Consider the following 24,964-nt stretch of genomic DNA (forward strand, 5'->3'; position numbering starts at 1 on the left):
ATTTGTCTCAGTGCATGCATTTTTTTTAGTTCTGCAGAGGAAATTGCCTAGTCTTAATCTGAATCAATATTTGTACTTGTTGTGAAGACAGAGGCGACAAGAATTAATTAGGTGGGTTTTTTTTTCTTTTGGATCACTTTTCCTCGGGACATGCTAGCTGGCAAAATAGGATTCCATTCATTATGCTAAGCTAAGCTAGTGTCGACCCTGCCAAACTAAATTAATGGATGCACTGAGACAAAAATGCATTTGCACACATATCATCTAAATGTAGGAAAGAAGTTGAATAAACCCTGTGGGGGAAAAAAAAAAAAAGGTGGAGTGTTCTTTTAAATAAAGGCAAACAAAGCGGTTTTTTTTTTATATATAAAATTGATTAAAGTAAAAATCTCACACTTTTAATTTTATTTTATTTTTTATAAAAAAACATGTCTGGGGGCTATACTCTTGAAATAGTGATTATATGTCCCATTTAAGTGTATCACTAACAAATGTTTGCTTTTTTGTAAAGAAAATTGAAATTTAATTTGTCACAGATGCTGTCGACTGAGCTTAACTTTTAATGAACCCCAAATATTCCATCAGTCTCATTAACGTGACGTGATTTTCTCTCATCTGACGTAGTGCTGATACATCAGTCCATCCGCTGCCTGACCGATCATTAAATGACCACACGGCTCTATCAGTGACCCCTGACCCACAGTCCACCTCGAACCCCAGCGCTTCATCTCAACCCCAGTCCCCAAGCGGCCTTCCTCTAGAGGAGGACTTCTCTGAGATCCTGGGACCCGACTACCATCTGCTGTCCCGAAGAGAGCGGACACACGCCGAGCTGCTTGTGGAGACTTTAGCCCGAGAGCTGGTGAGCCACGACAAATCCTTCACCTCACTCCTGGACACCTGGGCAGGCAAAACCACCCTGGACCTGATGGAGGACATCTTCCCGTCTCCACACAGGACGAGCAGCAGCCGTTCGGGACACAGGTGAGATCTGAACAGATGGTGGAGGTAAAGCCTGCGTTACCCAATAATCAGGTGGATTTCATGCTCACAGGACCGATAAACACTAGAGCTCTTTGTTTAAAGCACATTATATTAGCGCTCGACCTCATTTTATTGTGATAACTCAACAATAGATCATGCAATAGAGCTTTAAAGATAATGAAACACTTCTGTATGATTTACATGAATGTAGTGCATAATTCACTCACGTTCCTTAGGCCGGAGACACACTGCAAGCGTGGCGTTTCTGCCGCGTGTCAGCCGCGGGGCGGCTGCCTGGCGTTTTCTCTGTCTTTGCACACCAGAAGCGTGTCTGACGCGGCGCTCCTGCTGCTGGGAAGCCCTATACTTCATGTTTAATATAAATAGATTGCCTATTGATACAGCAAAGACAACGTCGGTAGTAGCCTATTGACCATACATATATGGTATTGATGGCAAAATAGGCTACAGAATATTTCGTTCTGTATTGACAGGTTTAATATTTCAAAATCGATAATTATGTTGTTTTTTATTATTACAAGTAGGCCTATATCTGCATTTATGTTAACCTACAGACTTTCAAACATGAAAATGTCATGTATTAATATGTATTCGTGTCAAAATGGCATATAACCATCTTTTCCTATGCTATTTTGCCTAGAAACGCTTTCAACACGCTTGCGTGTCGCGTGAAAAATAGGTGTCTCTTCTATTTGAAGCATGCACGCGTTTTCCGCGCGGCTCGGACCGCGCATGAGCCGGGCGGCTGACGCAGGCAGTATGCAAGCTCTAACCGGTTAACATGGGAGCTGAAATAAAAACGGACGCAGCAGAGACGCTCACGGCACGCTTGCAGTGTGTCCCCGGCCTTACAAAAAAATGACTGCAGCGTTATTATAGTAGAGAGATGACATCAGATGAAAACATAGGGTACATTTACTAGGGTCGTTTTAACAAATTAAAACTATTACAATTCGTTTTCAGTAATTGTAACGAAAATTTGAGGTACTAAATGGAAATTTAAAAAATATATTTCAAATGAAAAAGATTTAAAAATGCACTTAAACTAAAATGAAAAATGAAAGCTAGTTCAAGATATTAATACATACTACAATTGTAAATAAATCTAAATAAATACTGCTGGGCTGTCTGATGTATGTGCTTAATATTATTTTAATATAGAAAGAAAAAGGAGATTAATAAAAACAGCTAAAGGCCTGGCTGATGTTTATCTATACATATTGTTCTATCATTGCTCCAGAGTACTCCAACATAATGCCAAATGGCACTACAAAAACATGTTCAATGTAATCATGTGCACTCCATGTGCTCAAATTAAATATAAATACACTGATCTGTAAGGTATCGTATTTTTGTAATGATTTGAAACACATGGTAACTCCTAGATAAAACTGAAAAATTCTCTCTTATCTCATATATCCAGACAAACGATGAATTTTGTCAGATTTGTCTCCGTCAGTCAGTCAGTCTCTCTCTCTCTCTCTCTCTCTCTCTCTCTCTCTCTCTCTCTCTCTCTCTCTCTCTCTCTGCGTGTTTGATGATCTGCTAACCAGTGCAGAATTACACTGACATCTAGTGGCTGATCCTGAAACACACATTTCTCATCCACTTCTCACTGGTAAATGTAGAAACTTGTGTTACCTTGAAATACTGCATAATTTTGCAGACAGGCTCATTAAATATAATGTTTTCAGAACAACAACAAAAAAATCTTGCATTTTAGGAAACGCATCTGATTAACAAGCATCAACATTGTGGTACTATTATGTTTTGTGGGTGTATATCTACCATGTTAATACCCGAGTAAACTGTTCTTAAAAACCTTATTTATCACTTATAAACACAAAAGTTTTCCTTCTGATTCAGGGTTTCCGCAGGTCTTAAATCTTAATTTGACCTTCCACAATTTAAGGCCTTAAAATGACTTAAGTTTAATATGGCATTAAATAAGAGCTCTATAATTTCTGCAATGCAGACAGCATGGACTGGATTGCAGAATATATAAATAAAAATTGATTGTAGTGTATAATGCAGAATGTCACAGAATGTGTCAAATTTTGGATGAATAAATCAAAAGTAGGTCTGAACACTTAAAGGGACAGTTCACCCAAAAATGAACAGTCATCATTTGCTCCCCCTTTGTGTTGTTCCAAACCCGTAAGACTTTTGCTCATCATATAAAGCAGTCGAGTCTCTCCAGCAAATGTGGAATAAATTGCTTGAATTTGATTCATTTTAGGCTCTCTTTATGATCTTATAGAAGTGGAAGTTGCTATAAAATCTTCCAATTTCATTAAAAATCTCTTCATATGTGTTCTGAAAATGAACGAAAGTCAGTTAAATTTAATTTAACCATTAAAGCAGAGTCCAGAAAAACTGATTTCATAAGGCCTTAAATTTAATTGCAAAAAGAGGTTTTCCGGTGCAAATTCTCAACGTCCTTAAATCAAGATACATTTAATTGAATGTATGAAGAAATTAAGTCTTGTTTTCTGAGAAATTGAACAAAATTAAGTGGTAAACAAGAACTAATATCTGTCATTTGGGTGTAAAAAAAAAAAAAAAGTTTTACTTGCATTTTAATTAAGTTGATTTTTATGAACACATTTGTTCTTGTTTTAATCATAAAATCACTTTCACAAGATTTATCTCAAACTTTTAAGCAGTTTCCTTCTATTTACTCCTGACATTTTCTATAATTGGTCTTAAATTTACCTTCATAAAACGTGCAGACTGTGATATATTTGCTCCATTGGTGTGTGTGTGTGTGTGTGTGTGTGTGTGTGTGTGTGTGTGTGTGTGTGTGTGTGATTGCTCTGTTGTGCCACTGAACTAAACGTGTAATTACGTGTGCTCTGTTTGACACGGGGAATGTGGATTTTAGCCATTCTGTCCCTGGATCTGAAAAATAGGACATTCAGGGAGTAAAACTAATGTGTGTGTTTGTGTGTGAGCAAGACAAACATTTGTCTTTGTTGGTGTCTTTGATCTCCATTAGGGCTCAAGATGATCCGTGTGCTCCAGATACTCCCTCTCAGGCTGTTCCAAGGAAAATGGAAACCAATCTGGATGACGAAGAAGCCTATTTGAATCAAAAGAAGGTCAGATACACATTCATAAATTAAAAACATAAATAGTTTTTGAAGTATAATGTTTTTTTAAATATACATATTAAATTGTATATTTTATATACACACCAAAAAAATATATAGCGGATAAAAATTGCCTCTCACTTGAGTTCAAACTCTCATACTGGAGTTATATTGTATTCATTGAGAGCAGTGGCTCAAGAATGGGCACAATGTGACTGCACAAAGCCAAGCCTCATTTCCCTGAACCGATGACGTTTGCTGAATGGCTGAGGTCCAGAACTGTGATCTGAGAGCGTCTGTTTGTTCACGGTGCAATATGATCTGCCATCCTGCAGGTGGAGCTGTTGCAGGCGCTGCACGTGAGCATCCGATCGCTGCAGGAGGAGAGAGAGGGGCTGATGGAGCAGCAGAAGCGATTCGGCGCTCTCGGCATCAGCATGGAAGCTTTAGTGGAGTGCTGCAAACCCAACGAGAGGGAGAAGTACCGCATGTTCGTCGGAGACCTGGAGAAGATCGTAAACCTGCTGCTGTCGCTGAGCGCTCGACTCGCCCGCGTGGAAAACACACTCGGCGCGCTGGACGACGACGACGAGAGTGTAGAAGAGAGGGTGAGGAGTGTTTCAGAAAATCAGGGGGGTTTTTGTCTATAATATTAGGTAACACTTTGTTTCAAGATGACAGTTAGACATTAACTTTCTATAGTAATAACAGTAAATTATTCATAATTACAAGTAACTAACCCTAAACAAAACCCTAACCATTGTATCAAGTAAATGTAGTTTATTAATATTACTCAGTACTTCTTTGAGAAAGTAACTGTCACCTTAAAATAGTGTATAATACCAATTTCATTATTTTCATCCATCTTTTTAAAATGTTCGGATTTTTTCTACTGTACCTTTAAGACTTCTATGTAAATGCTATGTTTGCATAATAAATGAGCAATAATGCTTATTCATTATTGCTAATTTCATATGCAAAGATGGTGTTCACTAGGGATGCCACAATACTCAATATAATATTGAACCGTTCGGTACGGCACTCACGGTTCAATACGCGCTGGTGAATTGCGTTTTTTCCGGTTTTGCATTTAATTAATTATTTCCATTTCTCTCTGTTTATTTCAGCTATGTTTGAGTGTGCCTGTGAGTCTACGCGCTGATATGAGCAAATATCCAATCATATGCACTAAGGTTAAGGGGACGTTTACCCGCGTTTTAAAGCCTTGCCGGTTGAACATTTCATTTGCGTGCTTATGCTTGTATTTTGTTTTGAGCGCGCGCACTAAACGTCTCTCAAACACACGTAATTACTGGACAGTCTTACTGCGTTAATACTGTCAAATACACACAAGGTTCACATGTATGAACACAGCTAGTTGTCTAAAGTGACATCTAAAGTGAGGTAAAGCGCGTGCGTCTGTATATGAGATGTGAGCAGGTCTTCAATTGACAGCAGCAGCCTAGTGAACACGCCGTCCTTAAAGGAACAGGTCACCTCTAAAATGATGTTAATAAAAAAAACAGCCTACATTCATTCATTCAATTTCATACTTAAATGCTACTGTACATCTCAGAGCTGCCACTGTAAATCTTTATATTTTATATTATACAATACACTGGGAATGTGTACAAGGGTTTTTTAAAGTAAAGTTATGTTTAAGTAAGGGCTTTCAAGTCTTTTAAGTAAAATAAAGAACGAGTATTGCAATAAAAACATTTTCCCCATAACCTTTTTCTGTTCCTGTCACCTAAGAATAGAATAGCAAAAAAACGAACCGAAAAACCGTGGTTAAAAACCGAGGTGTGTATTGAACCGTGGACTAACAGTATTGTTGCATCCCTAGTGTTCACATAGAAGTCTTAAAGGTACAGTAGCAACGATGTGCAGTACGGGTTTGATGTGTGGTGCTTAAATGATCAGACTGATGTGAAAATCATCAAATATTTCAAAAAGAACAAACAAGGATCTGGTTTTTCACTAATCGGTCTGACACATCTACTTTTACCTCTCCTGCTTTACATAAACAAGTATAAAACAACAAAAAGTGGTCATTGAAGGAAATTACAACATCATAAATACTATGCTTGTGGGAGACAAATGCATCACTGACATAAACTGTGTTTGTACGGAGATTGTTAGGAACACTATTTTTAATCAAAAGGTGTGTTAAGGCGGGCGTACACTGCGAATCCGGACACTCGGGAGATCGTGAGATATTGCAGATGCTACGAGTCATTTAATTTGATTATCGCATCAAATCAGCTGGTACACAGCACGTCTGTTTGCACCGCGATCACCCGAGTTTTCGTGTTAAACACAGACACCGGAGCTTTCAATGTTGCTGCTACAGCTTCAGATACAAAAAATAAATAAAAAATGTGTGCAAATGATTTGTTGAAAAGCAGAGAACAGTAGCCATTTCTTTCAACCAAAACCACCAGAGGGAGAGAAAGAGTGTGTGTGTGTGTGTGTGTGTGTGTGTGTGTGTGTGTGTGTGTGTGTGTGTGTGTGTGTGTGCTGTATGTTTGCAGCCACTGAGCTAATAATACTCATAGATTGAGCCTATGTGATGTGCTTGTGCATGATTTGTCGATAGGGGACAGTCATATGCTGGTAAAAATCGGGCCGACTCCCCAAACTTTTTAAACATGTTTAAAAATGATCGTAAGGTGCTCTTAACATGCTCGGCTCGTCTTGAATTTCCTCTCACGCTGCTAGCCGCGACCATACGAGCATCCACGATGTCCACGTGATATCTACCGAGAAAAAAAAACGTCTGCGAGTTCGTACGACAGCAAAAATCGCACCATGTACGCCCGCCTTTAATGTGTTTGTTTATGAATGTGTAAATAAAAGTGTACATTTCGAAAGTATATATTTAAAAAAACAAAAAAAAAACTTAAGCTTTCTCTGATCACTAACACTACTTTATTTTAAACAATCATGTGACGATTTATAGTTATATTTACTGACGTTTGGGTCAGTAAGATGATTTCTTGTTTTTGTCTCTTCTGCTCACCATGACAGCATCTATTTGAACAAAAACAGTAATGCTGTGAAATATTATTACAGTTTAAAAGAAGTTTTCTATGGGAATGTTAAAATGTAATTAATTTGTGTGGTCAAAGCTGAATTTTCACATGATCCTTCAGAAATCCTTCTAATATGATGATTTGCTGCACAAGAAATATTTCTGATTATGTTGAAGTTTTGCTTCATATTTTTGTGTAAATCATTATACATTTGTTTCATGCTACTTTGTTTAATGGAAAGTTCATTATAAATGTCTTTACTCTCACTTTTGAACAAATTATTGCATCTTTTCTATCTCCAGTCTGTAAGTTGTAACATTCTTACTGACCCAAACTTTTGAACAGTAGTTTAAGTACAAATATTTCAAATAATTAAGGCTGTATGATTATTAAGATTAATTCATTCAGATTAATTTTCTTCCCACTGACCAAAACAAATAACAGTCTGGGGGCCAATCACATTTACATTTACATTTACATTTAATCATTTAGCAGACGCTTTTATCCAAAGCGACTTACAAAAAAGGGGAGAGTAATAGAAGCAACGGAACAGACAAGGCCAAAAACCTGTAAGAGCTGTAAGAAATCTCAATTAATTAGCACAATACACAATTTTTTTTTTTTTTTTTTTTTTTTTTTTTTTTTTAAAAAGACAGACATCTACAACAAAAACTCACGTCCGCACAGTGACAGTGACACAGTCACATGACACACAAACACGTATTGTTTGTCTTATTTACCAATGTTTAGTACATCGTTGTCATGGAAACCCTGAATTCCCAACCAGACACTTCTTTAACATTGATTTTTTTCTGAATAAAGTGCTCTTCCAAATAACTGCTCGCCCGAATTTTTCATATTGAGAAGGGAAAATGCTAATTAAAAAACATGACATTACATAAGATAGTGATTCAGGACAGAGATAAAGTCTTATCTGTGAATTACACAGAAACTTAACATCATCGTTTATCGAGGGTAAGGTTCATGATAATAACACTGTGTTTGATATCTCATGACATAAATAAGGGATAATGTACATCCAGACGGTTTTTATCGGCTAGCCTATATATATATTATATAAACCCAGACAGGCTGATCAGGAAGGGTCTTGGATCAGCCCCAAGGGGTTTATTCTGCAGTAACAGCCGGCTCGATGGACATTATCCTGCTTATTATACGGATACTTTCCACATGAGTAAATAATTAGACATGAAATATCCGAGTCAAAATATTTTAAGCTTCCATGACATACCAGTTACCAGACATAAATTTAAAAGGATGGTTCACCCAAAAATGCTAATTGTCATTTACTCACCCCCATGTTGTTCCAAACCTGTATGAATTTCTTTGATCTGCTGAACAAAAAAGAAGATATTTGTAAAAGATAAAAGAAGAATGTTTGTAACCAAGCAGATCTCAGCAATAGTGGGAAAAATACTATGGTAGTCAATGGCTGCAGAGATCTGCTTGGTTACAAACGTTCTTCCAAATATCTTTTGTGTTCAGCAGAAGAAAGAAATTCATACTGGTTTGGAACAACATGAGGGTGAGTAAATGTTGACAGAATATGGTACAGTCATAATACTTATTGCATGGCATATAAATGATTATAGGAATAAGAGATTGATCTGAGATCATCTTACCTCTTTATCTTCTAATCCATTACAGAGTACAAAAAAAATATCAGCTAAATATCCACAGCTGCGTTTGTATGAAACGAGAGAGCACAAATCCGCGATACGGGATGGCATAATTAAATAACCATGCAAAATATTGATTTGACTTTTAATATTTTATTAGCTCACCAAAAGATTTCCACATTTCTAGCAAGCGGAGAGCACTAGCTTCACCTTGAATGAGCCCGTTTTAGCAGTTGTTATTGAGGAATGACCCACTGGAATGACACGAATGCTGCTTTAAATGTAGTTTCAATATACAGACAGTAATATTTTAGATATTGCACATGCATTAGCATTTCAGAAACCTTCCATACTAATATCAGAGCAATTCCCACGTCTTCAGAACAGTTTCGCTTCAATTCACAGTCATTCGATTGTGCTTTTGTTTAATTTATTGTATTATACAGTTGATCCTGTTGGACAAGCATCAGTAACTGTACAAACAACAGTTATATTAGTTTCTATTAGGAGGCGTTTCCAGAAAAAAGGTGTTTGGCATCACTAGTGTTTGCGATATCATGCTTCTACAAACATTAGAGTCGACCCAGCATTAAAACATCCTGCTTTGCCAAGTTTGCTAGAGTGACTGTAACTAGTCATTCCTTAAAGCTACATAAAGACCACCTCAGATTTGGAGACTTTAGAGGGATAGTGTGTTTGTTTCTTCAGTAGAACACAAATGAAGATTTTTAACTCCAACCGTTGCAGTCTGCAGTCTGGTCATAATGCATGTGAACGGGTAAAAACTCTATGAGAGTAAAAAAAATAACATGCTTAGACAACATGCACAAAAACCCTGCTGCTCGTGACGACACATTGATGTCTTAAGACACGAACCGATCGGTTTCTGTGAGAAACTGAACAGTATTTATGTTGTTTTTTTAACCCTTATATCCAGACGAATCTCATCTAGTGTTCCCATCCGCGATTACTTCCGTCTGGTAAGGTCAAAACCAGCGTGATCATAGATATATACAGATACCTCATTAGCGCCTGTGCAAATTGGCCAAGTGAGGCATCTGCATAATATATATCCATGATAGCGCCAGTTTGACTTTACCAGACGGAAGTAATCACGGATGGAAACACTAGATGAGATTCGTCTGGATATGAGGTAAAAATATAAATGCTGTTCAGTTTCTCACAGAAACCGATCAGTTCGTGTCTTAAGACATCAATGTGTCGTCATGAGCAGCAGGGATTTTGTGCATGTTGTCTAAGCATGTTTTTTTTTTACTCTCAGAGTTGTTACCCATTCACATTCATTATGACTGGCAGACTGCAACGGTTGGAGTTAAAAATCTTCATTTGTGTTCTACTGAAGAAACAAACACACATACATGTTGGATACCCTGGGGGTCAGCAGATAAACATCACATTTTCATTTTAAGGTGAACTAACCCTTTAAAATAGAAACATTTATTATTAATTATTACTATTATTATGTTTTATCTAGCATCACATACATTTGTAAATACTTATACCATTCAAACATTTGGAGTCTGTAAGGATTTAAAAGATAATTATTTAAAAATGTCTTCTGCAGTGCTCACCAAGGCTGCAATTATTTTATCAAAAATACAGTATATTGTGAAATATTACAATGTAAAATCTACAGTTTTCTATTGTAATGCATGTTATAATGTAATTTATTCCTATGATCAAAGCTGAATTTTCAGCATCATTACTCCAGTCTTCAGTGTGACATGATCCTTCAGAAATCATTCTACTTCTAAAATCTTACTAACGCCAAAACTTTGAATGTTTGTGTTGATGTGTCCCTGTAGGAATCTCTGCAGCTGAAGCGGAAGCAGCTGTGCAGTCAACAGGAAGACGCTCGTGAGCTGAAGGAAAACCTGGACCGGCGCGAGCGAGTGGTTCAGGATATTCTGGCTGGTTACCTGAGCCGCCCGCAGCTGCGCGACTACCAGCGCTACATCCGCATCAAACCCGCGCTGCTGATACGACAGCGCCACCTGGACGAGCTCATACGCCAGGGGGAGGAGCAAGTGAGGCGGCTGGAGGAGACCCTCCCCCCTGAGTACCACCCAAAGAACATTGACTCCGCCCCTTGTTTTAACTCCACCCACCTGCAACGTCCCACCACCGTGACCTCACTCTGACTCCGCCCACCATTGAAAGATGCCACTCGCAGCTGAGGAGGAATATGAATATTTGACACTGACGACAAGCAGTGCACACAAACGAGTGCCTTAAACGAAGGAAATGAGATGCACAGGACGACTTTTTTTTTCAAATGTGCACAATTGAGCGCAGAGTGTGGAAGACCATAACTGCGGTTTTTACCCATGAGACATCATCTACACTGCACCACTGAATAAATGCAAGATGCATTTACACTACATACACAGCATATAGCACAACACTGAAGCACAAGGCACAACACAATGCTATTTCAATGGCACAAAACGCATCGTTGTGATTGGCGGAAACACTAATCATTGCCAGCCCTGTAACTTCTGAGCACTTTGGAACAGATGAACCACTATGATGTCACAGAGAAGAAACAGTTGAGCACACACAGTCTATTCTTTGAAATTCCTGTTGTCAAATGCGACAGCGAAATATTTATGATTTTACGTTTAGGAACAATTTTGTAATCTGTACGTTGCTGTACATACTCTCGAGCAATCCCCTCGTGATTTTAAAGTGTAGATGGTTTAAAAACAATAGATCAAGTATTTTTGTAAGCAAATTACTAGTGAGGGTGTTTGTGTGGCTTTTGGGCGTTTATGGTCAGCTTTAAGAGGTGCTATTATATCTAAACCATGACAATTATTAGTAGAAACAATAAAGACGGTTCACTGGCACTTGAACACAATATCAGTACTTGCTTTCAATAGAGATTAGGAAGCGAAAAGTCCGTTAAAACTGATATTGAATAAATATTATTCACAACTCGGCTGCATTCAGGGATTTATATTTCCTGGTTTGATCGCAATGCACACGCCCAACTGGTTTTGTCAATAATATATTTTATTTGAATTTGTGGCTGTTTTTTTATTTGGAGAACATCTTTATTCACAGTATCATACCCCATACAGCTGTATCTAAACACTTAGAGCGCAGTAGCAGCGAACTGTAGATGCTCATAATGCATGCGTTTGTATTGGACTGTTCTTGTATGAGAGCTGTTGTGATCTGATACACATGCCATTTTTGTTTTTGCTTTTTTGATGGGCCTAATCTGAGGAGAAGGTTCAGCCATGCTTTACACTGTTTAAAAGCAAAAAAAAAGCACAATTGGAAAGCAAAATAAATCTATTTTTTAAATACAACCTCATTGCCTTGGTGTTGCATTATTTGCCATTTTCTTATGTCATTTAATTTTAATAATAATAAAATTATGATGGTTTATGATTGATCAAGTCCTGACATTGAAACTCACCTCCCATGAGTAGTTATTTTTCTGCTATATATCTCGTAGCCTGACGTCATCATACTCACATACCATTGGGCTGAATGCATTCACTTTCAACCGAACCAGGAAAGAAAATGCCTCTGCACTCAATTGGATAGACCTACAACCAATCAGAGTAACGGAGTAAGTGATGTATGATGAGCGACGCATTGTTGTCAACAGAACTCAACTGCACCACGCTGGAGGAAGAAAAAGATGACGAGTGCAAACGATCTTTGCCGGTGTTGTGAAAAGAATGTAAGGATACGTGGAGTACTTACCAACACAAACATCATTTTTGAGAGAAATAGTGAAGGTGAATGCATATACGAATAAGTTCTGTGTTTAGGATTAGACCAAATTCAACCCGAGCGCTCTTTGTTGACGTGGACGATTACGTTACTGTGGATCTTCTGTCCCAGCCCTGACAATTTGATTGGTCCAGTCAGCTCTGGGGCCTCATTCATAAAAGGAGATTTGATCTTAGAATGTGCGTACGCAAAGTTCATATTTATACAAATGCTCTCAGCCACGTCAAGGTCTGAGCAGACATACGCACTTTTCCTTGTGGCAGCGTCGGAGTACTGCAGGTTTTAGCAACAGCAATTATAATTATAGTATAATAAAAAGAAATATTATAATTCGGATAAGTATTGTGCCTAATAATAGTTATTTATCCTGACAGATAGATCTACTCTAATTAAATGATCATAATTCAATTGTCAATAAAATTTGTACATGTACAAATATCAGCATGGACATGTTTTTACATAACGCACCTGCAGCGCTTCTGTGAAAGGAGAAATATATATATAAAATTCTGTTTATATATTATATATATATATATATATATATATATATATATATATATATATATATATATATATATATATATATATATAAATACACACACTAACAGTGAAAAGGTTTTGGACGGCAAGATTTTTTAAATGTTTTTAAAGTCTCTTCTGCTCACCAAGGCTGCATTTATTTGATCAAAAACAGTTATATTGTGAAATAGTTTGACCATATAAAATAACTTTTCTATTTGAATATACAGTTAAATAATTATTCCTGTGATCAAAGCTGATTTTATCATCATTACTCCAGTCTTCAGTGTCACATGATCCTTCAGAAATCATTCTAATATGAGGATTTGATGCTCAAGAAACATTCTTCTAAATTATTTAATGATTATAAAGTTTAAAAGAACAGCATTTATTTGAACTTTTATCTTACATTATAAATGTCTTTACTGCCACTTAACTGTTGCGGAATATATATATATATATTTTTTTTTTTTGGGAAAGAACTTTAAAGAATTAATCATATATATATATGTTTAATTCTTTAAACTTCTTTCCCAAAAAAAAAAAAAGAAAAAAATCTTACCGACCCAAAACTTTTGAACGGTATGTTACAAAAGGTTTCTATTTCAGATAAACTGTTCTTTTGAACTTTCTACTCATTTAAGCTAAATATTTTACATTTTTATTGAGAGTGTATTCAAATAAAACTAAACCAGCAGTTTATTTTTCTTAACACAGTTTTAGCGTATCTTAACCATGCAGCAAACATTTAAAAAATAGCCTGGAAAAAAACCAACTGTACAAGTAAATCAATTAAAAGAATACCCTAGGCTACCCGTTCAAAATAAAACATATAGCCTGCCTGTTTTTTCAAAACCCTGTTAGCATAATTACACGGCATTAAAAGTTAAATTATGTAGCATGACCCCGATTTCAGCCGTGCTAAAAGTATTAAAATTAAAAAGTAAAAATGTGGACATTGAATGTGCTCTTTCATATGCTAATGATATTAATGAAGGGGCGTTTACAAAGCACAGCTCTGAAACCATTCAGCTGCGCACAATTTCAAGATCATTTGTGATTGATAGATTTTACAATTTGTAATTACAATTACAATTTTTTTTATTGTGAAAGAGAGGTGCGGTTTTTCGGAATCACACATTTGAGAAATTATCTTAGAAACTGTTTGCTCTACGCAACATTTTATAAATGAGGCCCCGGGTTCGAGCATAGATGCTTCACAACGGATCGAGTCCAGACCAAACTGCCCGACCTCAAATGATGTGGGCGGGGCTAAATTCGACTGGCATCCAGGCTAATATATTCCACCTGTTAAAATAAAACTGCATTAAAGATGCAGTAAGCGATTTCTAAGAAACACTGGCCCTGTCCCAAACGGCACCCTAAACCCTCACGGTCTTCCTCTGAATCCGCACTTTCACGACAATGTCGCTTTAACTTCTGGGAAGAAGTCCGCTGCGTAACTCGCACCAGTGCGGAATCGGCAGAAGTGTGCATCGAGGGCAAATATCGACCTCGCGAGCACCCTTCTGAGACCTAAAATGACAAATGGGACACCATTTGGTCCACCATCGTGGACTTAAAGGTGCCCTAGAATGAGTTGAAACAATATGTTAAATTGTTCTCTGATATCTATATAGAGGGTATGTGGCTTATTTAAGGTAAAAATTGTCCATTTACAACCATAGAAATTGTCCCTACACTCTAAAAACTCCAATTAATAAAAATGTTGGAAGAGCAAAAAAATATATGTTGAACTAATTTTCTTGCTTGTGCTTAGTTAAGAAGACTAATTATATTAAGTCTGCAGAAATATATTTGAAAAACATTAAATTAATTGATATTTTCAAATCCAGTTAACATTTAGAATTGCAAATGTCGACTGGACTAAAAAACGCAAATCCAGTCAACATTTTATAAAAGTGGGCTAGGGACAACACAATATTTTACTATGCTAAATAGATTTTTGTTTGTGCTGTTGAAATGGGCTGTTAGAAACATTTGATAATAGCCTATATCAGAACAATATTTGTGATATTAGATGTATTTTCGATGTTTTGTTTATGATAGTAGGCCTATCTGCATTATGATGAGAAGATGGATCCTACAACACTTACATATTTAATATACATATATAATTCATGAACATGTGTAGTTAATTGTGGCATTTAATCTGCCTAATTTTAATGAATATGTACAAGAGCTTGTTTGACTACGCGGAAGGATCTCTGGAGTACTTGTTTGATTTCAATCCGTGGAAGAATACAGATCAAAGGACTTCGCGAGGTTCACCGAGAGGCAGCAGCAGCTATTTAGAGGGTGCAGTTCACGCGTCAGGTAAGTGTTAATGATTAAACTGCAGACAATATGTCGAACATATTAGGCTTGTGTGGATATTTAATGTTAGAAGTAGAAGTAAATATATCCAAGGGAAATAGGGATTATTTAGGCCTAAGTGATGTCTACGTCAAGTTCACTCGTCATCGAATAAATGATTTACGTTACGTTAATGTGGTCTTTAACCATGTTTAAGTAATAATACATCATTTTGTTTTAAACTATAATACTATATAATGTGTTTTTGATTTAATCTCAGCGTGTTGTGTGCTATTGTGTCAGACAAACTTTCTCTCATTAACTATAGGCCAAGGTGCTGTGGTGATTTCTATACGAGCATATAAATCATGAAACATTTTTACTGAAACATGTCAAACGTGTAACTTAATGTAGGCCAAATAATGTACGCTATTTAGGGTTACGTGGTTGTGTTGAACGTGATTTTTCGTGTTCCAACTTGTGAAATTGTCCCGTAAAGTTAAGAGAACGAGATAACCACGAATACTATGATAAAATGGTGATCATTTCATCGTCCTCACAAGTGGGACGAATTTTAAACAGCGTAAGAGAAAGAAAGCTAGCCATTTAGGCCTACGTTGCAATATAGAGTAAAAAAAAAATTGTTTGCAACGTTAGTTTAGTCACATATGCAAGTAAATTCTTAATATTGATAAAATGTATAAAGAATTTAATTTTTTTTTTAATTCATTTTTCTCTTTCTTTCTCCAACAGGGTGTGAAGATATCCATTGATGCTGACTCGTTGCAAAGTTTCTCATCAAGCCAGTCAGTTCTTCTTAAAGGGATAGTTAACCCAAAAATGAAAAGTCTGTCATTTACCCTCATGTTGTTCCAAACCTGTATGAGTTTCTTTGTTCTGCTGAGCACAAAATCAGATATTTGTAAGAATGTTTGTAACCAAGCAGATGGAGCAACCATTCACTACCATAGTAAGGGGTAAAATACTATGGTAATGGTTGCTCTATCTGCTTGGTGGACAGGAAAACAGTCTCAACAAATCAATCCACGAGCGCTGTTCTTAGTGAGCTGGTCGATAGGAATTAAGTTTGTGAAATGTAATAACATGGACATTTTTAGTTTTATTTATTTATTTTCTCTGTTGTGTTCAGTGCTATCTTCCGGAAACAACGGACCATATGAGATTCCAAGTCACAGTTCATCACTTAGCAGAGCGCTCGGGCTCGATGAGTCGAGACTGTTTTCCAAGATGGCGCCTGTCCGTGAACGCGTAATGTACTATGTTTAATTAAGTGTCTTCTTATTAAACTGTTTGTACTCTTACAAAGTTCTCAATGCTTCGGTTTGCATGTAGGGACCCTCATTATGCTGCCGTGTTAGTGTGAGGCTATTTTGAGCCTTGTTAGTCGTATTAACTAGCGATTTAATTTCACTACCCTGTGCCCCACAGACTAGTGTTATAAGCTAATCTGTTTTTAAAGATAAAACTCTTTACATTCGATTTTCATGAAAACGCATCCCAGAGAACGATCTACTCGGTAACCATCTGTTGATTACACCTAGGTTCATTTCTCACCGGAGTTGTCCTTTAAACAGTCAATAAGTGGATAAATCACTACTTACTGCTTGCAGGAATACAGTTGTAATTGCCACTTTCTTCAGTTTAAGACGCTGAGCGAAGCTTGCTTGAAATGGGCCGAACAAACGAACGATCTTGAATTAAATTGTTGTGGTATCTGATTATAAACATCAACCATGACTGTTGAAATTTTTATCTGTGGGAAGGGTAGAAAAGTCTCCTGAACAGCCTGGAACATGAAGTGTGTCCATGCGAGCAGCTTGTTAACTGATGATTCGGCTCCGTCAGTTCCGCCTGACAATGAACATGTTTGGACAGATGCAAATGTTGGGGGCGTTCATATAAATGATCCTGTACGCTTGCGTCACGTTTGGATTTACGTTGAAAAGCACTTTTTTTCCCTGGTGTTTTGGATTCATGAGATTTACATAAGTAGGAGGCAATGGTGTTTGAGACTCACAGTATGTGATGTCCATGTACTTGAACTCTTATTATTTCACAATGGCAAGGTTAATTCAATTTTTCATTCTAGGGCACCTTTAACGGACACACGCACGAAGCAGCCATTGTAAATCCACAAGACCGAAAGTGCACATGAAGTGCGCCAATTGGGACAGGGCCACTCTTGGTGTTTGAAATCAACACCCCCAAAAAAAAAGTTAACACATCCCTCCTTCATTTCTCCGCCCCTAAAAAAACGAGCACGAAATGCAGCACAGGCAGGCGACCCCTAACCGCTGGTGCAAGTATGAATGAACTGGCTGTGATTCAACGATATCTTGGTTCCGTGAAAGAGCAAAAACCAGTTACTTACAGATCAAGCAAAGAAAAGAAAAAAACAACCTCAACCTTCCTGCTCTCTAAAGGCCCTGATATACTCACGGCTAAATTATTTTTTTGTTCTTTGCTTAGGGGTAAAACGAAGTTTGAAATATGTTTACTATTATACTGGATGGATGCACTTCTTTGGTTTTCAAATTTTGACTGCGAGAGTGTTTTGGTGTTCTTTGGATCCATCCGACACCTTTTGTTTTTCTATTGGGGGTCTGTTCTTCGTACATCTCTAACTCAGTTAGCTGGATTTAATTGTTGACGATTTGGCATGATGCTGGACTTATCCCTGGAATATCTACTAACACAATTTGTTTTTTCAGCACACCACACACAGACGAGACATTCAGAAGATATTCAAATATTCAGAAAATTGTTTGTTTAGTTGTTGATTTAAACTTTTAACAGTGGGTCTCAGAAATCGCTTAACAGCTTTAACAGGTTAGCTTTAGCTAACAGGTTTTCACATTTGTATGTGCACCTATATCATCTCATGTAAACAAAATTACTTCCTATATTTAAAGGGGGGCTTTTTCAACTTGGTATGTAATGTTGCTGTTTGAACATAAAAAAAAGTTTAAATAAAAGATATACAAGGTTACAAAGCTCAAAGTCACTCCAGAGGGAGATTTCTTTAACAGAATTCACTTTTCAAGAGCTGGCCTACAACGACCGACTCAGCGCGGATCTTAGAAGTCATAATGTTACGCCCTGGGAATATGCACTAAGAAAAAGTTATAAAAATAGATGACAATGCCTGTTTGAGCAGCATTAGAGAAACCCGTTCAACACTGTGCCTGAACATTACAAACGTTTCTAGCCGCTGCCTTTATGGATAAAAGCTGTTTCCTGTAGCTGTTGTAAACTCTCGCTTTTGTAAGACGGTAAGCCATGGCTTTGTGATTGATTACTGTTTGTATTTCCTAGTTTTCCGACAAAAATCACGATTAAATGGTGGATAGCGTATCTATAATGTATGAGGAAATTACAAAAACATACCCCTCTGAAAGTCTGTGCATGAAATCCGTTCTGGACGATCCTCGTCTTCGTTTACATGTCAGGGTCTGACTCGAGCTCGAAATGATTTGAAATCGACGCCATCATTAATATTTACACTGCAGAAGAGACCGCGGTTACATTTCCGAACACGTGCTAATTAAACGGTGCCAATCAAAACTCACTTCCTATTTCGGAAGGAGGGACTTAATCGAAACAGGAAATAAACCGCACCTAGCAAGAATTTGAGGTGCTGACATAATATAAAATATGAAAAAATTATGTTTTATTTTTTTAATCAAGCATGAAAACATAAGTAAATCCCAAAAACAAAATCAAGACTTTGTAAAAGGGCATAGTAGGACCCCTGAGTGGCGGAGGGACAACTTTTTTTTTACCTTCAATACTTACATTAAAAGTACTAATTTTTGTATGTAATTAAGTATTAAATGTTATTAAATATGAAACGTGGTGAAAAGTACACAATACTGTGCAGAATGTTAAGTATTTTGTGAACAAATTTCCAAAGGAAAAAAAACTAGAGATTGTTAAAAAAAAAAAAAAAAAAAGTGTAGACACTTGAAAAAGCAGAGTAAAACTTCACTGCTGCCTATCTCTGCTGAATGGTGTACTTGTTATCATATGCCATATTTCAAATTCAGATTTCACTTGAATATACTATTGAAAATATTCCCCTCCGATGTGTAAACCAAAAAGTATGCCGCATAAATGAAGCTCTTATGATGTTCTGAATGTTTTACATTCCAGTTGTTCAGCCAAGGGCAGTGACAGAAACTGTTTCTAGGTGTACTTAAAAATATTTTAGCAATTAGAAATAGCTTTTTGCAACTATAAGCACAAAAAATATAATTTTTTCACCGCCAGCATTTTTATAATCAGCACAAAATTGGTGATATTTTGAACATATGAACATGTAATATAGAAAACATTTTTTTTTTTAAGGATTACATCTGGATCAGATTCAAAAAAAGATGATCAAAACACAGATGGAATAGATCAAGTCCATCAACGCCTCCAAAGCTACACAGCCCTAGGTCAACATTTCATTCATTAACATTTTGATTTTTAAGCTAATTGCGTTATTTTAAATGTGCATATGCTTACATAATGGTGTCGTTTCTGCTTCTTCTTCATCTGTGTTTTGAACAGAAGTAGGACTCTTTTAGAAGATGTGAATAGAGCCCCCTGCCTTATACACACAGGAAGCCATACATTTCTGTCAGTGGTGGGGAATAAGTTCATCACAAATGCCTGGGAAAGTCATGAAATTGTTTAAATGGTAATGAGGTGTGGGAGTTCTGTTATATTCACCTTTATTCTTGAAATCCCTTTAAAGAGAATCAGGTCACTTGACACTGGCCATAATATGGTCAGTTCTGCAACAGGAAACTAGTGAGTGAAAAGAAACTGCCAAACAAACAATGTGATGGTAACCAGATCACAGGTCAGTGTTACGGCTAAACCATAATGATGTGTGCTACTTTATCAGGGCTGTGCAAGCAATCTGAATCATTTAAACCGCAGCAGGAGGTTATTTGCCAAAAGTGATATCCCACCTCGGAAAATTGACATCTTCGCCTTTTATTCAAATATTATTAAAAATGTGTTAAAGCTTTTGTAAGCATATTGCATAGTTGTGCTTGGAGACAATTGTTTTACATGTAATAATGCAAGAAACATAAAAAAATTGGAATGAACACATGCAAAAACCAATTAAATATTAATAACTGGTTATGTTTTTTGTTTCATTTTTGAATAGTAAAATTAAACCTAGCTGTAGTTTGCCTTTTTTTGCCAAACCATTTTGTCAGATAAATCCATCAACCGAGTGTATTTTTTTCTTCCTCATATTAAAAAAAGGGGGAAAAAAGAAATATTTTCCTCATATTTTGATAGTTTCGTCAAACTTATAGGGCCATTAAAAAAAAAATCCCCTCCGAGCATCACCTTTGGCCACTACTGAGTGCCTCAAAGTAGTTTGGCATGCCGATTAAAATGTAAAAATCGAAGAGGTCTGAGTACGTTGCATGCACCACAGAGGATTTGTTTGCACTTGAAATGAAAATTCTGGGAAAGATTTGCTTGATTTCAAGGTCAAACTATATGATTGGTCTGTATATTAATGCAGATTAACACATGCAATTGAATCAAAGATCAAAACGCTTTTACAGTGGTCAAAGTCTTTGTGTTTTATTCAAAATAATAAAGCTGGAACATAAAGCAGCTTCATAAAGTGTAAATATTATGCAAGACTCACAGACAACAAGCCCCGTGACGAGTCGAAACATGTCGGCCAACACAGCACTTCATACACAGATGGCATTGTGATGTTTCCATGGAAGAAAAAAAAAAGTGATAGGAAGATAAAGAAAAAAAATCCAACTCCACCAGTGAGGCCAGGCTAAACTCTCCTCCCAAACTCGCTCAGATCACACAAAAAACAGGTTAAGCTCAGCATGCAAATCATCAAGAATTCAAACATGAACACAGGGAACATTCATTTCCACATCAAATGACTGAGAAAAATGAAAAAGAGAGAAAAGGCAGAGAGAAAAACACTCAAGGAGGTCTGTGAGTTATGACTGGAATGTTCTTCCAAATGAGCTGGAATTTGGAGGCTTTTTTCTTTATCTCTCATCCAACGTTTTAAGATAAGGAAGAAAAGTGAGTTAAATATTAGCTGGACTAAACCAGCTGAGCTTATCTGTGGTTTTCACCATAGACGCACGCAGTGCTGTGTGAGATCATGGGAAGAAAAACACCAACTGCAATATCCCAACATGAAAATAAACTGCAAAAGAGAACGAAATGCTCTCATCACATTCAAAGAACATGGACATATCTGAACTGCATAGTTTCCTAGATTTAGCACAGAGGGGAACAAAAGACCTGCAGAGATTAAGGGTAACAACTATTACAGGGCACTGAAACTAATTTGTCCCTGCAGAGGAAATGAAGAACTTATGAGCAGAAAACATGATCCTCGGTCTGAAACAACACGAGCTCCCTAGTTTAGTATGAAGCAAAACAGGGATAGTCCACTCAAAAATGATCATACTGTCATCATGTATTCACATTCATGTTTTTCCAAACCTGTTACGGCTTTCTATCTCTGTGAAACAAATGTATTTTCTAAAACTGTGGGGTCCAAAACAACATGGGATCCCACTGACAATTTTTTTGGAGCTCTACATAAAGTCAAACAGGTTTGGAAAAGACATGATTGTGATTAAATAATGAAAGGTTTTTTTAAGTGAACTAACCATTTCCCTCACAATATATATGAAGTTCATTGAAAACCCTCAAAACCATTTTACAAACCAAGAACACAACAGAAAAACATTGCGCCGCTCAATGCACATTGCCATGTTTTTAATCATAAAAATGAAGTGAAAATGCTTTTACACCAGCAAAAAAGTGCCACCATTATGAGGTTTAAGTCCTTACAACAATCTCGCCTCTAAAAAGCTTCTGGACTAGAATGGACCATCAAGTGAGACTTGTGTTTGAACAGTGCGGCAATGGACGTATGTCTTTTGACGTTCACCTTTGTGGTGGCAGATCTTTCGGGCAGGTTTACTGGACAACCACTAATGCGTTTCTGTGGGGCACCCAGAAGTTCTAAGATGTCCCGGTGTTCATCTTTGCCCAAGTATTGCCATGCTCTCTTCCCACTGCTGTCCCGTAGCCGCACATCAGCTTTGAACTTTTGCACCAGGAGCCGAATGAGTTTCTTGTGGCTGTGAATGGCCGCCAGGTGTAGCGGCGTGTAGCCGCACAAAGTTTTCGCATTGACATCTAGAGTCATCCCGGCTTTGTCGACTCCGTACCACAGCGTGTTCAGGACGCGATGGTCGCCATGCTTTGCAATCCAGTGGACAACAGTGAAGCCAGATATAAAGTCTCGTTTCCTCAGGAGGTTCGTGTCCTCTCGGAAGAGAGCGTAGATGTCGGTCCACAAGCCTGATGCTGCTTTGACAAACCAGTTGTGTTCTCTTGAGTCAAGAGGGACGGACGAATGTTTGCTGGTGAACGAACCATCATGCACGGAGTTCCCCAAACTTTGTGTGGATCCTGCGGGAGATGAGACGGAACTCTGTCCTCGGCTAGAGGATGCAGTGACTAAATTGCCCATGCTTAGAGTTGACGACAGTAGCTGGAGACGGTTGTGCCGTGCCGAGATGTTGTCCTCTGGGAACGAATGATCCAGGTCTTCTCCAAGACTCCGACACAAGCGGCTCCGCAGGCGGGACGTCAACCGCCGGGCGATGGGTCTGTAATGGGTCTCCGGGGAATTGCTTCGTGTAGATGCCCTTGAGCCCTCGTCATCGAGGTGACCCGTCGAGTGGTGCAAGGACGTGATGTTGCGACTTGGTTGGTGGAGTTGCGACAACAACCTCGCCTCCTGTGTGCGACGCAGGAAAGTGCGTACATCATTCGCGTCTTGCCCTCCAAATCCCTGATCGCTGGACTGCTCCTCGCGCCCAAAATCTTGAGGCCAGCCGGTATCGGGTGGAGTACACGAAGGAGAGGGGATTGAGATGCTATCACGACTAGAGGATAGACTCGAAGGATGATGGAGCTGCAGATACGTTGCACTTTCATGGACAGGAAGGCCATCTTCAGACAAGACCAGCATATGAGACTCATACTCGTCCTGCTCTTGGATCGGAAACCCATTAACCCTTCCATTCGGTCGTAGTAGACTATCATTGCTTCGGCTCAGGCCTGCATGAGTGTACGCCTGGGAGTGTATGTGTGGAGAAACGGGGCGGTCCAGTAGACAAGGAGAAGAGTTGTATACATGAGACTGTCCGAGAGTTGGGTGTAAAGGCCACGCTTTGGCGACAGGCTCACCTGAGTGTCTGGAGTGAACGTTGAAAGTGTTTGTTTCCAAACTTTTCCTTTCAACTGGAGGCGACAATCTAACCTCATAATAAGCAGGGGCGATGAAGGACTGCTCGCAACCATCTGCTTCCCTTAATTGTCTCTGTTTGGCAGGGTAAACACTGTTGTGTTTCAGCTCTGTTGCCTCCCTGGTTGCTTTTGACTCCCATGGCTGTTCAAAGCTCTTGCCGCTCCCACTCGAGCGACTGTCGGTGTCAGATGGGGTTGGTTTTAAATGGCAGGTGTTGTTAACCTGTTCTGCAGGGGAAGTGTAAACTGCAGGTTGTTCCCTCCCATGTGGTGTTGAAGTTGAGACAGCTTTCTCAAAAGTGGGAGTAGAATCGTTGTTGTTATTATTGTTGGTCGTGGTGGTGTTGGTGATAATACCAGCAGCTGGCAAGATTTCAACACGAGTTGGGACGGTCAAATTAGCTTGTGGTTTGCCGCTCGCCGCTGGTTTAAAGTCTCGTTCTCTCTGTCGCTCGGGCTCCTGGGTCTTTGCGATGTCTCCGAGATGCGCACGGTATTTTTTCCTCAGCACAACTTGAGACACCCCCTCCTCCTGCCGCACAGTCGCCACGGAGTTCACATACCTCTTAAATAACTCCCGGTTTTGCGCTCTGTTCTCGTCCTCCCTCAAAAACCGCTTGTAGTGGTTTAATAAATCCGCGTTTCGCACCTTCCCGCCATTGTTGATGACAAAGCGCAGCACGGACTCTTGTGTAAAATCGGTGGCCATGCTCGCGCCGTGTGAATCCTCTCGTGTTATCGCAGAATCAAACTGAAGCTAAGGACCTGACAGGCGGTTTCGGCTGTTGAGATTGTAACTCCGCCCACGTTTCGCTCTCAGTTCCACCTGCATACCTGCGTGCTGAGATGCCTGCGCACCCCACACATCTATCTATCTATCTATCCATCCATCTATGAGCATTTATGCAGCCTATAGAAAAACCTTGGTTTGAAGTATGAATAATACAACAATACTAATAGTAGTAGGCTAACAACCTGCTTACATTATTAAAATATTTATACTATTAAAATTGCTAAAATATCTACTGTAGCCTATATATTGTGAAATATTAGGAGAACTTAAATGTTGTGTTAAAATACGTCGAATGGCTGAGCAAGTATATTTGTGTATTTATTGTTCCATTTATTTATTACAGTGGTGCCTGAAATTATTCGGACACGTGAGTAGTGAACATATATTAAATTACTTCAGGCAAAAAATAAAATAAAAACAAGTAGCATTTATTTAAATAAAGACAGGTGT

At 38.1% G+C, this 24,964-nt stretch overlaps 2 protein-coding genes and 1 long non-coding RNA gene across 5 annotated transcripts in view; 1 reads left to right on the top strand and 2 right to left on the bottom strand.

Annotated features, from left to right (window-relative positions):
• The window catches only part of shroom3 (shroom family member 3), a 76,677-nt gene extending 64,570 nt beyond the window's left edge, over positions 1–12,107 (top strand). For 2 of the 3 annotated variants that reach the window (XM_067424755.1, XM_067424756.1), the window contains 4 exons: positions 625–984; positions 4,004–4,106; positions 4,433–4,705; positions 10,599–12,107. In XM_067424755.1, coding sequence (XP_067280856.1) covers positions 625–984; positions 4,004–4,106; positions 4,433–4,705; positions 10,599–10,934 — 1,072 coding nt within the window. In that variant the 3' untranslated portion in view covers positions 10,935–12,107. The remainder of the gene's footprint in view (positions 1–624; positions 985–4,003; positions 4,107–4,432; positions 4,706–10,598) is intronic. The other variant, XM_067424757.1, reaches the window with a different exon arrangement.
• LOC137047163 (uncharacterized) lies at positions 859–18,924 on the bottom strand. Its single transcript, XR_010899159.1, has 4 exons — positions 18,787–18,924; positions 12,280–12,353; positions 3,970–4,087; positions 859–991 (listed from the first exon to the last, which is right to left on the bottom strand). It is a non-coding gene; the product is annotated as an uncharacterized lncRNA (long non-coding RNA).
• Positions 18,925–22,159: 3,235 nt separating this feature from the next.
• On the bottom strand, positions 22,160–24,573 carry LOC137046714 (ankyrin repeat domain-containing protein SOWAHB-like). The gene has a single exon (XM_067424068.1). The coding sequence runs from the start codon at positions 24,428–24,430 to the stop codon at positions 22,265–22,267; it is 2,166 nt and encodes a 721-aa protein (XP_067280169.1). The 5' UTR covers positions 24,431–24,573; the 3' UTR covers positions 22,160–22,264.
• Positions 24,574–24,964: the final 391 nt, after the last annotated feature.

The sequence above is a fragment of the Pseudorasbora parva genome, chromosome 18, assembly GCF_024679245.1.
Source record: "Pseudorasbora parva isolate DD20220531a chromosome 18, ASM2467924v1, whole genome shotgun sequence".
NCBI classification, from domain to species: Eukaryota; Metazoa; Chordata; class Actinopteri; order Cypriniformes; family Gobionidae; genus Pseudorasbora; species Pseudorasbora parva.